At 43.1% G+C, this 16137-nt stretch overlaps 1 protein-coding gene across 2 annotated transcripts in view; it reads left to right on the top strand.

Annotated features, from left to right (window-relative positions):
- Positions 1-16137, top strand: part of NEBL (nebulette) — a 344799-nt gene that overhangs the window by 109246 nt on the left and 219416 nt on the right. For both annotated transcript variants that reach the window (XM_081820730.1, XM_081820727.1), the window contains exon 3: positions 10987-11071. In XM_081820730.1, the coding sequence (XP_081676856.1) occupies positions 10987-11071 (85 nt within the window). The remainder of the gene's footprint in view (positions 1-10986; positions 11072-16137) is intronic.

Raw genomic sequence — 16137 nt, 5'->3', positions numbered from 1 at the left:
CCTGGAGTCCCTAGTCTCTCATGATTCGTCTCCCCCTCCGATTTCCCCCCCTTCATTTTTCCCTTCCTTCTCCTAATGTCCTCCATGCTATTCCTTATGTTCCACAAATAAGTGAAACCATATGATAATTGTCTTTCTCTGCTTGACTTATTTCACTTAGCATAATCTCCTCCAGTTCCATCCATGTTGATGCAAATGTTTGGTATTCATCCTTTCTGATGGCTGAGTAATATTCCATTGTATATATGGACCATATCTTCTTTATCCATTCGTCTGTTGAAGGGCATCTTGGCTCTTTCCACAGTTTGGCTGTTGCGGACATTGCTGCTATGAACATTGGGGTACATGTGGCCCTTCTTTTCATCACATCTGTATCTTTGGGGTAAATACCCAGTAGTGCAATTGCTGGGTCATAGGGTAGCTCTATTTTTAACTTTTTGAGGAACCTCCACACTGTTTTCCAAAGTGGCTGTACCAACTTGCATTCCCACCAACAGTGTAAGAGGGTTCCCCTTTCTCCACAACCTCTCCAACATTTGTTGTTTCTTTGCCTTGTCAGTTTTTGCCATCCTAACTAGTTTAAGGTGGTATCTCAATGTAGTTTTGATTTGAATTTCCCTGATGGCTAATGAAGTTGAACATTTTTTCATGTGTCTGTTAGCCATTTGTATGTCTTCTTTGGAGAAGTGTCTGTTCATGTCTTCTGCCCAGTTTTTGACTTGATTATTTGTTTTTTGGGTGTTGAGTTTGAGAAGTTCTTTATAGATCTTGGATACCAGCCCTTTATCTGTAGTGTCATTTGCAAATATCTTGTCCCATTCCATGGGTTGCCTCTTTGTTTTGTTGACTGTTTCCTTTGCTGTACAGAAGTTTTGTATTTTTTTTTAAAGATTTATTTATTTATTAGAAAGAGAGAGAGAGCATGTGGGGGAAGGGGCAGAGGGAGAGAATATCCAAGCAGAGTCCTGCAGAGCGTGGAGCCTAAAGTGGGGCTCGATCTCACGAACCACGAGATCACGACCTGAGCTGAAACCAAGAGTTGGACGCTTAATGACTGAGCCACCAAGACACTCTGAGAATTTTTTTGGTTATGCCATTTTACACACCTGAAAAGATAACCTAAGTAGGATTATTTTTGAGCATTATTAATAGTTATGAAATTTCATAGGAACTCTTATTCAAGGGAAAAACTTCCAGGTTTTCTCCTTCTCTCGTATAATATGCCATTTTCATTTATGGCTCTTACACTAACAACAAATTCTTTCTAATTTGATGATTGTGAGTTTTAAGATATTCTCTCAGGGAATGAAATCTAACCAAAGACTAGGAACGGGAGCACACACATAGCTTGCTTTGGAGAACAGAGTGAAGAAGCCCAGCTCTTGGCCTTTGGCTGTTCAGGCCTTCTGAGATTTGGGCCCCAGGTGGGAAAGAAAATGGCCTGGGAAACTCTCTGGTGTGTCTGGCAAAGTGTGCTCAGGCAGCAAAAGCCTTTACAAAGGAAAGTACGCTGCTATTTTTGACTCTTGCTGTGGAAGCCTGGTGCTGGCTTCATTTCAGATATTCTAGGCATTGGAGGAGGTCTTCCTTAAACAAATCTGTTAACATTTTAGTTTTTGGGAGCACACAGTGCAACTCAGATGTAAATGCACCAGTTCATATTTCAGTCTGAAGCTGTTCCATCTCATCCATTTTTGGGGTCCCCACTTCCTTCAAGAGTCGGATGGTTTGGTCCCATCTTCATAGCTGGGCCTGGCTTGTGTATCCTCATGTGGTTCTTCCTGTTGATTCTTTGCCATTAGAAGCCTCTCTGGGCAGAACACGAGGCTCTTTGGGCTCCTTGTGCTCAATGCTTTTTCTTCCTGAAGGTGGTTAGCAGTTGTTTCTCTTGTTTAGCGTGTGACGGTTGATCCCAGGTGGGAGTTACAGTCTTTCTCTCCTTCTCTCCCTCTCCCCCTCTTCATCTTGCCTCTCTGCTCCCCGTTTCATGCTGTTACCTTTTCTCATTGCATCTGGGCTCAAATGCAAGCATCCTCAGGGAAGCTCTATCAGAGGGAGTAAGAATCCATGTATCAAGAGTCAGTATCTCAACAGAGAGAGTTTTCCTTTCCTTTTATTATTCTGCTCATTCCACATGGCACAGGTTGGCATCCTGCTTTTCCTGCACGGGGGAGTGCTTGGAGGCAGTATACACTGGTGAGTCCTGCCAGTAACTCATGGTCAAGCATGCTCTGAGACCTTTCTGATTGATGAGTGCCTATCATGTATTGGTTGTTAAGTGGGTTGAATACCACCCCTGTATGGAGACATTACCAATATATTTTTTAAAGATTTATTTATTTATTTTAGAGACAGAGCACATGTATGTGAGTGGGGGTGTGGTGTGGGGGGTTGTGGAGGGGGAGGGCAAAGTGGGAGGGAGAGAAGACAGAATTTCAAGCAGAATCCCTGCTGAGCTTGGAGCCTGATGTGGAGCTTGATCCCATGACCATGAGATCATGACCTCAGCCAAAATCAAGAGTCAGAGGCTTAACTGACTGAGCCACCCAGGCACCCCGAGACATTACCAGTATTACTGTCATGAATTCCAAATTCCACATATTTGATATATTTACTGATTAGAAATAATTGGGAGAGGAGTGTTGAAATCTTTCACCATGTTGGTGGATATGCCAGTTTTTCCCCTATTAATTTTGTAGGCATGTACATGTATGCTCCTTTCCCCCTTTCTCTATAAATATACATATGCACATGCATATTTTAAACAATTGGTTGAGACTAATATCAGGTACATTTATATTTAGGATGATATTTTTTTTGGTGCATTGAACTTTTATCACTGTGTAGTGTTTCTATTCTTAATAATGTCTTTATTTAATTTATTTTTAAAAAAGATTTTATTTATTTGAGAGAGAGAGGGGGAGAGCTTGCAAGTGGGGGCTGGGGGAGAGGGAGAGGATCCCAACCAGACTCTGCACTGAGTGTGGAGCCTGGCGTGGGGCTTGATCTCACGACCTGAGATCATGACCTGAGCCGAAGTCAAGAGCCGGAAGCCCAACCAACTGAGTTAGCCAAGCACCCCAATGCCTTTATTTTTAAAGTGTATTTTGTCTCACAAAAACATAGCTATTTTATAGTAGAATTAAAAAATATGACTCTATTGGTATTTTAGCTGGCAATTTTAACCCATTTATATTTTTGTGATTGTTGAATTATTTCTCCCAGTGGTTAAATTTCTATTTGTCTTGTTTATTCTATGCTTCTTTTTCTTTTTGTCTTCTTTCTCTTTTATTTTATTGAGTTAGTATTTTGGTATTTTTTTAAAAATTTGATTTTCCCCTTCTATAGGACTTGACTTCATGTACTATTTTCCATTCTTTGTGGGTACCCTTAAAATATTATCATATTTGCTGAAGCACAGTCTAAAATTCAGTAAGAATTTAACTTTCTCCTTTAACCTTAACCTAACCTTTCTCACGAAGAATAGAAGGACCTTAGAATACAAATTCTCCTACTACCTTCTCAATCTGATTATCCAGTACATTACCTTTTCCTTTAAAAAAAAAAACTCAGATAATATTGTTATCATTCCACACAATGTGTGTGTGTGCATGTGCACGTGCACTTACCATTTGATTTGCTTACCATTCCTCTTTGCATTTTAGCTTGTTCTATTTTCTCTCTTGCTGAAGTACATCCTTTATAAGTAAATTCATAGATGATCTGCTGGTGGTAGTTTCTCTCAGATTTATTTTTGAATTTTTTTCCTGTTCTTTAAAAATAATTTTGAATGATGTGAAAAAATGGAGTTGTTCAGACCTGGGAGAAATACTCAAAGTTATGCTGAAACCTTCTATCTTTTCCCCACCATCTACTAGAGTTATGATCCTGGCCCTTGGATAAAATTACTTCTTTGGTTAAGATCAGAGCATGAAAAGATGGTCCAAAGCAAAGTCACTGGGCCCTGACCTAACTCAGAAAGGCAGGGCTGAAAAGCCAGTTTAATAATGTGAGGTCAGAACTTTTACCTTATAAATGTTCTTAAGAGTTGAAATTGCTTTTTCTTGAAGTAGATACAATATTAAAAATGTTGCTATCCTTTTTCTGGATGAATGTGTTGTTAGGAACAAAGGGTCCTATGTTGGCAATCCCCAAGACCCTCAGGTTTGATGATTCTCTAGAACATCTCTTAGGTCTCAGCATAGAGTTGTATTCATGGCTGTGATTTATTACATCAAAAATACACAAAGCAAAATCAGCAAAGGGAAAGGCACATGGTGCCAGGTCCAGAGGACAGCAGGCACAAGCTTCCAGTGTCCTCTCCCAGAAGAGTCACATGGGATGCACTTAATTCTCCCAGCAAAGAGTCATGACAACATGTGTTAAATGTTGCCAACCAACAAAGCTCGTTAGAGACTCAGTTCCTAGTGTTTTCACTGGGGGTTTTTCATAGAGGCACCTTTTGCCTGGCAGGTACCCAAATTCCAGACTCCCAGAAAGAAAGCAAGTGTTCGGCATAAACTCTATTGTTTGTACAAACAGCTTGGGCCCAGTCTTATCAGTTAATGGTGGTGGGAACCCTCCCCAAGTCCAAGTTCTTAGAAACCGGCCAAGGGCCCCCCATGTAAGCTGGCCTTTCTTTTTTTTTTTAATTTTTTAAATTTTTTTTAAAGATTTTATTTATTTATTTGACAGAGAGAGAGAGACAGCGAGAGAGGGAACACAAGCAGGGGGAGTGGGAGAGGGAGAAGCAGGCTTCCTGCGGAGCAGGGAGCCTGATGCGGGGCTCAATCCCAGCACACTGGGATCATGACCTGAGCCGAAGGCAGATGCTTAACAACTGAGCCACCCAGGCCACCCCTAAGCTGGCCTTTCAAATACAGCACTCAGGTCTGCTATGTTAACTCCCTTCTGCACAGGGCCTGTAAGGAAATGATGATGTAGTAACAAAGTCTTCTGACACCTGAGTTCTGCTCTCACATTTTCTAGTTCGAGTGGAACTTTAACATGGTCAAGTAAACAAAAAGCTACAGGGGGAAGAATTAAGTGCTCACGAGGGAGAAGGCTCAGACAGATGTGATTGACTGGTAGTGTGGCAAAGGATTCAGGGGAGGTGGGGGGGTTGTTTGACTTTGCCAGGCAGGCGAGAATGAAAACAGAGATTGGAGACTGGTTAGAAAGAGCTGGAAGTTTTAATATTAGTAGACTTCTATAACATTAGAGATTTACATCTATTATTTAAGGTTTCTCAACCTTAGCAGAATTGGCAATTTTGGATAGGGTAAGTCTCCGTTGGGGTGGGTGCGGGGGCTGTTCTATGCATTGTGGGATGTTTAGCAGCATCCCTCACCTCTGCCCACTAGCTGCCAAGAGTACCCGCCACCCACCACTTGCCCTAAACCACAGATGGTCAAAAATGTCTCCAGACCTTGCCTATCACCAGATGTCCTGTGCAAGAACCACTGTGCTAACACATGATATGCAATAAACAGATTCATAAAGACCTTACCTTCATATGTCTAAGTGGCTTATTAATATCTCACATTTACAGTATTTTTCCATTTATAAAGGTCTTTTACGTGGTTCTGGCAACAACCTCATGAGAGAACCAGGAGTCCATTATCCTCCTTAGATAGATGATGTAAGGAGGCACCGAGGTTAAGTCTGTTTGCAGCGCAGAGCAAAGAGAAAGTACTACTACTAGTAGTAATAGTAATAATGATATTATTGCTATTAATAATAGATATTTTATTAAATGCTTACTATGAGCCAAACATTGTTTGAAATGCTTTACCGGTGTTATTTTTGGAATAAGCCTAAGAGGTGCTACCATTATGTTGATTTTGCAGATGAGGACATTGAGGCCAGAGAGGTTAAGAAAGCTGCCCAAAGGCACAGAGCTAGTAGGTGGAAGATCCAGGTCCAAACCTGGGAAATTTAGCTTCAGTGCTCTCATGGCCACTGGGCTCTGGATAAAAAGTGAGGTCCTGGATGCTCACATTCTCCAGCGTGTTCTTTCTTTTAACTATGTCCGTGGAGGTTGCAATTTGCTTACACCGCTTTTCCCACTCTGACCAGCTCAGTGGTTTGCATATCACTTTTCCTCTATTCGAATCAGCGAAATCTCATAGAGATAAAAAAATTAGAAGTCTTCTTTCTGTAACCTAACTTTGCTGTTTCAGATGTTGTCTTCTGTTATTATCTTGATTCTTCCTCTTTTTATTTTGATTATAGCATTTCACGGAAATCTGGGTTTGTTGCGGCTGGCAGCCTAGTTTGATACATACACTTCATCCAATTCATGTGTACTTCAGCTAAGAGACTTCTATTTATGATGCTTAAACATTCCACAGTATTTCCCAGATCTTTCCACCAGCTCCCAATGTATGATATGCCGTATTTCCAGGAAATGTATTAATGTACCAATTCATCCACCTCTTCTTTTATATATATATATATATATATATATATATATATATATATATTTTTTTTTTTTTTTTTTTTTTTACTTTTTTCCTGGTTCTCTTTGAACACCCATTTCGTGGTACTTAATGCCTTCTGTCTTAAATTCTGACCCCTAATATGGACAAGGAGAAAATATACCTCCTGTAGGCCTGGTGAAGAAATCTACCTTCATTAAGATTTCTATTCAAGACATTTATTTTCCAAAGACTTTCTACTACCATTTAAATACAGTATTTGGAAAAAGCTAGGATTAACTGTATGGTACCATCAGTTAATTTGCAAATGCTTTGCTTCTCTGTCCTATGATCCCATGAGGGACCATTGGGCCCTCAGTTTATTCCTGTATCTGGTTTTCTTTTTTTCTTCTTCTGTAGGTGTGTGGTGGGTGGGGAAGAGTTGAGACTATGACTTCAGAGGAGGATATTGTTGGATTAGTGTAGACGGATGTTACTACATAGACATGGTGTTGAGAAATCCATTATATTACTCATGATCCCTAGTAGTTTCAGATACAAATTCCTTCTTTCTCCCAGCATTTATTATTTTGGTTATTAATACTAAATTGAACCTTTTCTCCTAGGTCAAAATTTTGGATAATTTCTTCTTGTTATGCATCTTTATCTTATTTTTAAAAAATTCGTATTTATTTATTTATTTTAGAGAGGGAGTGGGGGAGGGGCAGAGGGAGAGAGAGAATCTTAAGCTCGATCTCACAACCCTGAGTTCATGACCTGAGCCGAAATCAAGAGTTGGCCACCTAACCGACTGAGCAACCCAGGCGCCCCCGGTTATTCATCTTTAGACAAAGTTACAGGATGTACAAATGAACCCACCATTACAGAATCATTACATTTTAGGATTGGAAAAAAGTGCCAAGTATTGCCAGCCATCTGTTTATAGTCCTCTGTGTAATTGTATGGTCTGTTAGGTTTGCTGCTTTGGTCACCAGCTCAACAGAATACATCTTCTAAAAAAACCAAAACAGCAGAAGCTTTTCAATTTGTTTGTTTGCTTGTCTTCAAGTGTAGCCCTTGACCACAGAGAATTCAGTATGGCATGCCAGAATCAGATTTATAAAGGTGGTGTTTTATTTATATGCATGTACTTTATAAGTTCAGAGCTGTCACCTCTTCTCACTGTCAAATCAAATGGTGAGAATACTTAGATTATTTTTCAGGAAATGATACTTCAGAATGGGAGGTATGGGTGGCAAGTGAAGTTTCGTTAGTATCCAAATAGAAATGATTTTTGCCTGGCGTGGACGAACTTCACATGCCCATAGAGAAGGAGTTACAAACCACCCCCCTCCCCGCCCCCTGCGCCCACCACAGTTCACTTGGCCATCTCAGGATGCTGTTTAATTTAAAATTCTGCTTAGTTTTAAAATTATGTTTACTTAAAAAATTCTGTTTACTTTTTAATTAACCAGAAATAGGCAGGAGCAGGTTATTCCCCAATGTCTGCCCCCAAACGGAGTTAGTCTGTAGCACAGCAGGGTCTCAATGGGCCAAACTTCCTGTAACACATTTGAGAGCAGATTTTAATTACTGCTTTAAAGTAGTTAAAATAGATATGTAACATTTTTGAATTAAACATTGCAGAACTCCTGAAAATCTCTGTGAAACTTTATTCCACAGAATGTATTTAGGAAAAAACCCATGTGTCCTGTTCTTATTTTAGCTTTAAAGTATAGCAATGCATAGTTTCTACCTTTGGAAGTCCGGTGAAATTCAGCTGTCCAAGACTGACGTGCAAATATTCCAGAACACACCGAAGTTGTCTGCCCAGCTTCCGTGGGTGGAGCACAGCTCAGAGGTAGCCCCCAAAGGGTGCGGCTGCCACCAAGGCTGTGACTCCAGGGTGCGGAGACGGAGAAACCTTGCGGGCTACGGCCTCCTCCCTTGAATCAACACTAGTTTTGACCAACGTTTTAAACAAACTTGACTGTCTAGTTTCTGAGTCTGGATTAGAAGGTGGGAGCCAGAGGGGATGAAGACCATGCAAGGCCGAGTGTTGTGGGAGAAGTGATCTCTCGACACCCCAGAAATCGGGCACGCACCATGATTTCCTATGATCTAGGCCATCCCAACCGTGGTAGACTTTGAAAGCACTACTGCTTTACATCGTGATTTGTTAATATCTATGAAGCTGACCCTCAGGTATGATGAAAACATTTAAATTAGGTTTGTAGATGCTCTAGGAGGGTAGGAAAATTATGTAAAATTTTCGAAGGATGTCGATTAAAATAGTTCAAATGCATCCAGCAGTGGTGGGGTTTTAACTTCAGTTAAATGAAGACTTTACTTATATAGGACGTTTAATTCCTGAAGGATGCTGGGAAAATGAGGCAATGATGTACATTCCCTATTGTGAGTCTCACCCCACAGTGCTACAAAATGTCTTTAATCCTGATTTCAGAAGTGCTAGGGTAACTGTTGCAAGGACGTACAGAGTTTGTTTGCACTGACAAGAGCTGACTCCATCAGCCTTCTCACGGGAAGCCAGGAATAGGATGCTGGAAAGAAGCCTCTACAAGGAGAGTGAGGTGGAGAACACTTGGGAGAAACCACAGGAAGAGGCACAGTGTGGACATCACCAACGAGAGGGGCTAGGGAGGGAGGCGGCTCTTTGAGGGACAGCTGTCAGCGCGATGATAGAGTCTCGGCAGCTAGACATACACTTTCTGCGCCGGCTGAGCGTGGGGAGGGGGCAGCCATGAACCAGTGTTTGTACCTTTCCCCACACAGAGGGAGCAGATACTCTCACTTCATCATTAGGAGGGCCTGTGTGTGACCCTCTATCACACAGCATGGTGAAGCTTTACTATGGCTTGACCGTGTGCTATGGTCATATGGCTCATTCTTCTCTCCCCCTCTCTCCTACCTTTCTTCCTTCTTTTCTTCCTTCCACACATATTACTGAAGTCATATTATGAGCCAGACACTGGTAGGTGCTGAATGTGCTCTGACGAGAGACAAGACGGCCTGTTCTTGCTGACACAGAACTTTCCTTGTACTGTGAGACAGGGACGTGTCAATAGGAGCATGCAGATGAATATAAGAATTACAATGGGAAGGAAAGTACATTCCAGGGCACACTGGGGAGGCCAGGAGGGCTTCCTGGAGAAAGTGAGGTCTAAGGCAAGACCTAGGCAATGAAGAGGAGTCAGCCAGAGAAGCGGGGTGTGAGGAGGGGTGAGTGTTCTGGGCCAGGAGAGCAGTGTGTGGGGGAAGAGGGGGGAAAGACAAGGGTGAGCTCCATGGGTGGAGCATGGCGAGTGAGCAGGATGACTATAGAGGGTGATTGTGAGGCCTCTACAAGGAGGCTGGACTTTATTCTCAGATCACTGGGAAGACATTGAACAGTGGTACTCAGAGGAGTAATGTAATCAGATTGGCATTTTAAAATGCCTGCTTTGGCAATTTGGCTTGGAAGGGCAAAACTGGCAAGTGTTATAGCTACCTGAAAGGAAAATGTGGCTTATCATGAAAAATGCAGTGGAGAGGGAAATGTAAATATACCCGAGGCGTGTTTAGATAAAATCAATAGACTTGGCAATTGATTGATTCAATGTGTGAGGAGGCAAGATTATCCCCTGGTTTCTGACTTGGGCAACTGGGCACTAATAAATGCAACAGTGAATAAGAGGGAGGAACTTGTCTTGGGGATGGGGTGGGATATTGGACAGTTGAGTTTCAGACTGGTTGAGTTTATGGTGGGTATGGAACATACCCGAGTGGAAATGCCAGTGAATCTGAGGTCCAGGAGAACATGCTGGGCTAGATTTGGGAGTAATCAGCATATATGCAGAGATCACCCACAGCTCTGAGAATCAATGAATTCACCCAGGTGATCACCCCGATGTAGACTGAGAAGAGAAGAAGCTGTGTTAGAACCTCAAAGGGGGATGGGCAGACAGAGAGGAACCCACAGGGGACAGAGAAGGGACAGCCAGAAGGGGAGAAGCCAGGCTGAGAGTGTGTGGTGACGTAGAAACCAAGAGAAAGGACGTTTCTAGATGGAAAAGCAGTCCAGCGAGAGGAACACAAAAAGATGTTGCATGTGTCCACAGGAAGTTATTACGGCTTTGACCAGAGAAACTTCTGGAAGCAGGAGCTAGAAGCCAGAATGCATGGTGTTGAAGAGAGAGCTGGAGAGGAGATGAGCAGGGGCAGTGAGTTTAGGCCTCTTTGAAGGAGAGAAGAGAGTCTAGCTCCACAGGCTAGAATAGTGTGTGGTTGGAGGGAGAGGTAGTAAAAGTTAGGAGAGCCCTGAGCATGCTTGGATGCTGTTGGCAAGCAGTGAATAGAGAAGCTGAGGTTGAAATTTTGGGAGGTAGTGGGGTAACTGGTGATAGAGGGTCATGAGAATGGAGGAGGGGAGGGGACCCAGAATAATGATCCAGAGATGGCCCTAGCCATGCGGAGAGACACCTCTTTCCACTGTGATGGGAGGGAAGGATAAAGCATCGCTTTGCAACATAATGTTTTAATTACGTTCTTTTAAAAAATGTCTCCACAGACACTACCCAAAGCAGTCCTTCACTACCGTGGCAGATACGCCTGAAAACCTTCGCCTGAAACAGCAAAGTGAATTGCAGAGTCAGGTAACTTCTCGAAAGCCTATTTTCGTTTCGTCGGTACTAACTAGAAGTCACGAGGCCAGTCCTCTGAGATCTCATCCTTGTCCGGTTTCTGCCCGGTCCCCGGCGGGGGTGGAGCCTGAAGGCAGCCGCGGGAGGGCGTTCTCCGTGAAAGCACAGCACATCTGTTTTATTCCTGGGCTCGGATCATCCTGACATTCCCGGTTCTGTTATTCACGTGGGACTAGGGCAACTAAATGAGTTCTGGTCAGAGTAAGTGTTTCCCAACAATATTGATTTATTTGGTCCTAAATATTTAAAAACATTTTATAAATAGCTTTTCCACACCGCATATGTAGGGGAAAGAAGAGGTGTTAACTTGACCCAGTTGTAGCGCGTGTGGCGCTGACACCCTGTCTGTGTATCTCACACCAGCCACGAGCTTTGTTTTCATCCTGTCACTTTATTCATATTTCTTTCATATGTCACACTGACAGCATGAACAAAGATTAGAACACCACAGTTGGCTCCCACTCAACCATTTTGGATGAGAACTTGCCTTCAATATGGTGAAACACACTGGTGAAGACTAGGGATTTAAATGGCAATATTTTCTGCAGGGACACCCCATCTCTTAAGAGACACAGGGCTCTCTCTTTCAGAGAAGTTATCTTGCCTGCCACACTGTGGGAATACGACGAACGACTACATTGCAGCCCTTTGGTCAACCGTGGAGTAAAACCCCACCAAGGAGGGGCGAGGGAAGGCTGATTCAGGGTCCCCCTTCTGCTGCTCATGGGTTGGGACCTGGGGCCAGCCCCTCTGATTCTTTATGCTTCTGGAAAATGAGACCGTCTATGTTATCTGGTCTACCTATCTTGGGTGGGGAGGTGTGAAAGCATTTTGAAAGCTAACAGATTGTATGACTCTGAAGGCTTTTTAGTTTTACTAGGGTCCCTGAAAATCCTTGATATGAAAAAAAGAGAATTGCAGAATCTGCAAAGGAAAGAGGAACCTGGCTAATAGGCTTTGCAAATGCTAGTTGTAGCGGATCTCATTATTTCTGTGCAAGCTGATGTGTTCACAGGGGACATTGTGGTTCCCTCCACCCTCTTTCTGGGGGTCTTGGGACCATTTCCCAATCCATTTAGTTGAAGGAAGTAGAACTCAAAGTAGAGTTTGCTGTCGGTTAACAACACCATGAAGACTTGGTTGGCAGTTAGCTTTTGGTTTTGTAAAATGCTAATTCTTGTGTGCTAAGCCATTAGTTCAAAAAATTGAGTGCTGGCCAAGGAGAGGCAGTGTTGCAGAGCCGACAAGAACACCCCTGCTCATTCACACCGTGGAGGGTGCCAGGACTTGGCTCCAGCCTGTGCAGATCCAATATGCCTTTCTTCTCATCAAGTTAGGATTAATTAGATAATTCTGGAGAAGTACTTCGAGCACATTGGAAAACAGACCTAAATCAAGCGATCAAATATTTGTTTCCTGCCTATTACATGTCCTTGTTCTGTGCAAAAGAATTCATAATTAGTTGAGCTTCCCTTCACTGAGCTCATAGGGTGTGTGAGGAAACAAGACTAACATAACCTTACCTCCCCCCACACCCCCGGACGGCGCTCTTTCATTTACAATAAGGATCCCAAAAGGGAGGGATGAGTGTGGGTTGGACTGGTCAGTGGTTCCTCCTAGAGGTGGATTTGAGTGGAGTCTTGAAGGTTGAGAACGGATTGGATTTAAACACTTGTCTCCTTCCTTGGAAGGCATACCGCTCCCTTTGGGTTCAATTAGTGGTGACAGGTGCCTTGAGCTGGGACCAGGAACAGGCATTTACTGTTTTCCTCCCGCGTGTGGGCCTGGCTGTGGAAATGCAAAGAGAAAGGGAACTCACTGTTTTACAAAGGGCTGATTTTATTCTCTGTCACGGAGCAGCTTGCAAGCTTCAGAAGGTGCTGATCGGCTGGTGGGACAGAGCTGATGCAGGACGGCACAAAGTGCCGTGGGGTCTCCAAGCAGTGGTCGGGTGAAGGCATCGGATCCTCCTCCAGATTTTGTTCCAGTGTCATCTCTAGAAAGAAATGTAGGGCTTCTTCAGACAGATAGTATGGGGAAATTCAACTCAATTGAAGAAACACGTATTGACTATGTACCCTTGCAATAAACTGTGCAGGGAACTGAGGATATCAAGGTGTCATCATCATCATCATCAATCTTGCTATATTCTGGGCACAGAATTTTACACGTATTTTTCCATTTAATCTCAAACAGCCCTGTGAGACACGTATTTATGATTATTATCCCTATTTATTTTATTTTTAAGAGATTTTATTTATTAGAGAGAGAGGGAGAGAGCACCAGTGGGGAAGGAGGGGGAGAGGGAGAAGCAGACTGCCCAACACAGGCTCCATCCCATGATCCTGAGATCACAACCTGAGCCGAAGGCAGACGCTTAACCGACTGAGCCACCTAGGCGCCCCAGTTATCCTTATTTAAATGAAGCACTCAACCTTTAGAGACTTTAGATGACTTGTCCTTGCAAACTTAGTAAGGAGTTGAACTTGGAATAGAACCGACATCTGTGAACCCTCATTACCCACACTCTTAACCAGTGCTCTGGTCCCTTGATTCAGAAGGCACCTGGAAAAGGAGATCCATAAGCAAATAGTTGTAGTGCAAGGTTATAGTGCAGTGTATGCAAAGGTAGAATTTTGCATAAAGTATGAAAGTCACTCTTATGAAGAAGTCCTTCTCCTCCTCTTCCTCATTATTATTAGCAGTGGTATTTTTCTGGGTGACAGATGAAAACACTTCTATAAGAGCATTTCTGGTTTTGCAAAGGCATAGAAAGGTATCTACCCAAATGGTAATATTCATTAATGGCAATTGATTTAATTTTAGCGTTTTAAATAACTTGGTTCTGTGGCAGAGCAGTACCTTAGTGTTTTGACATCAAGAAATCTGAACAGCCCAAAAGTTTTGGTGGAAAATCAACTATTAACATTTTATTTACTTATTTGTAATAATTCGTGATACCAAATGAGTCAAATCTGCTCCTAAGTTTGGAGATTCTGAAATCCTCTTTTAGCATTGTTTGGTTAAAGCTAGTTCTTTTCTTTCAGTTCATTAGCTTGTCAAATGAGCCAAAATGAAGGAAAAACAAAAACCAAATTGTGGTTCAACCTAAAAAGTTATTTATAGATACACATTGTTATGTTCTCCTTTTTCTTCCTTTATCTTTTTTCCCCCCCCTGTCTTTTAGAGAGGGTTGTAAACACTGCCAGAATTTTTTTCCCCTAAGTGTTAAACCCTCTCAAGCTTTTTTTGGGGATTTATATTAGGTGTCAGATTGTCATAATAAAATGGTGAGAAATATTGGAAAATAAACAAGCAAACCATGAGTTAGTTTTTTCGAGCTGGTGGTAGGCAGTGGTTTCCAGGCATTCTCCCGCCTACAAACAACAGGTGCACGCCTGCTTGGCCAGCCACCAGCTGCGGTGGGACAGGGACTGCCCTGGCACCGGGCAGTTGAGCTGGGGGGGGTGGGATTAGGGGGGAAGCACCCCGTTGTCACTAACTCTCTCTTCGTCACGATCACGGATGGACTGCTTCACAGAAACAGTGTAAATAGTGGTTGGGCGCCCCCACTGGCCCACAGTAGCCCACTCTACAAGGAGCAAAAGTAAAACTCGACTCCTAGTGGCATTTAGTAACATTAGAGTTCACCTGTGGGGCATCAGGCTGTCACTGCTGCAAGCCTGGGGACCAGTGTAATGTCCTCTTTTTGTAGGAAAGTGAGCCGGGAGTTCCAAAGCCCTGCCTTACAAACTAAACTGGAACACGAACTCTTTGTAGGCTGGGGAATCCCTAAAGTTTAAACATTTGAGTGACATGAAAAGCCCCTTAGGAGAAACATTTTCTTGATGTATTATTTTAATACCATGCTGTTGCAAACGTTTCCTTTTTCAGGCTGTGTAGCATACTCTTTCTGGAAGTAAAGGCACAGCTGTTTTGAGTGCCTGGATCAGGGGTGTGCAGACTTCTTAAAGCGGTGGCATGATGAGGGGAAGGCCTCTGTAAAAGGAGAACTAAGTGGGGTAATTGAGGCCAACACAAGGGGCGGCCATACCCCTGTTTGCTCCCCGTCCGTGTGCTTCTCGTCTCCCTGCTCCCAGGGCCAGGGGGTGACTGTCTTCGGAAACCCTGGCCCTCTGTAGGGCAGAGTTCTGTGAAATACTGCTCATGGCGAGGACGCAATGTTAACTGCATCCCCACTTAGTTGTTTATGTGATTGGCTTAGCTGTTTGCAATCATGCTGAAAATAATAGAGACTTTGGGCTCACTGTGTTCTTAAATGGAGTGTGTGTAATTTATGAGTGCTGATAAGATGAAAGATGGAAAATGATTATGGAGAGAATACAAATCATCCTGCAACCTTTGAGTCTTCATTTTGTAATCTGCGCTGATTCTTTTTTAATCTTCCGTGTCTCTGTGGAGGCATAAAACACATGGTTCACAGGGAATACAATCTAGGATAGCAGGAAGTGTGAGGAAGGAATGTGGTTTTTTATAGGGAACATAATCGTTAGACGTCTTTGTGGGGCATATGAAGACACGTGTTTAATATAAACCTCTGGAAGCTCAAGGAGGTCAGGCTGTGGCATGCTCTCTCGTTCTCCAGCTTGCCCTGGGCACTTTTCTGCACCTCCTCATTCTATGGGTGCATTTCTGGAGGATACTTCTCTCAGTTATCTGCCATCTAGCCATCCGGTAAGGTATTAACTACCTACCTAAAGCATGTTGCGTTAGGTAGACTTTGAAGGAAGACTGACTTCCTTCAAAGCAATGAAACTCTGACTCGGGAACTGTTGGAAAGACAGTTGGGGAGATACTTGGATAGCATCCTCTGCGTGCTTCAGATCCCATCCCGAGGGCCCCCACCCAGCCGTAAATCTGACCTACATGTCACCTGCCCACAGAGCACCAATCTCAGCCCACACTGGGGACACCGTAGTGAGCAAAACCCAGGTAAAGTCCTCACTCTCTGGGGATTTGTGGTTTAGTTGGGGAGAGGATGGTAATAAAAAATTAAT

Source organism: Leptonychotes weddellii, chromosome 5, assembly GCF_054177405.1.
Source record: "Leptonychotes weddellii isolate Sample4059 chromosome 5, ASM5417740v2, whole genome shotgun sequence".
NCBI classification, from domain to species: domain Eukaryota; kingdom Metazoa; phylum Chordata; class Mammalia; order Carnivora; family Phocidae; genus Leptonychotes; species Leptonychotes weddellii.
Note: the sequence above shows the minus strand (reverse complement) of the source record. Positions and strands in the feature narration are given on the sequence as shown.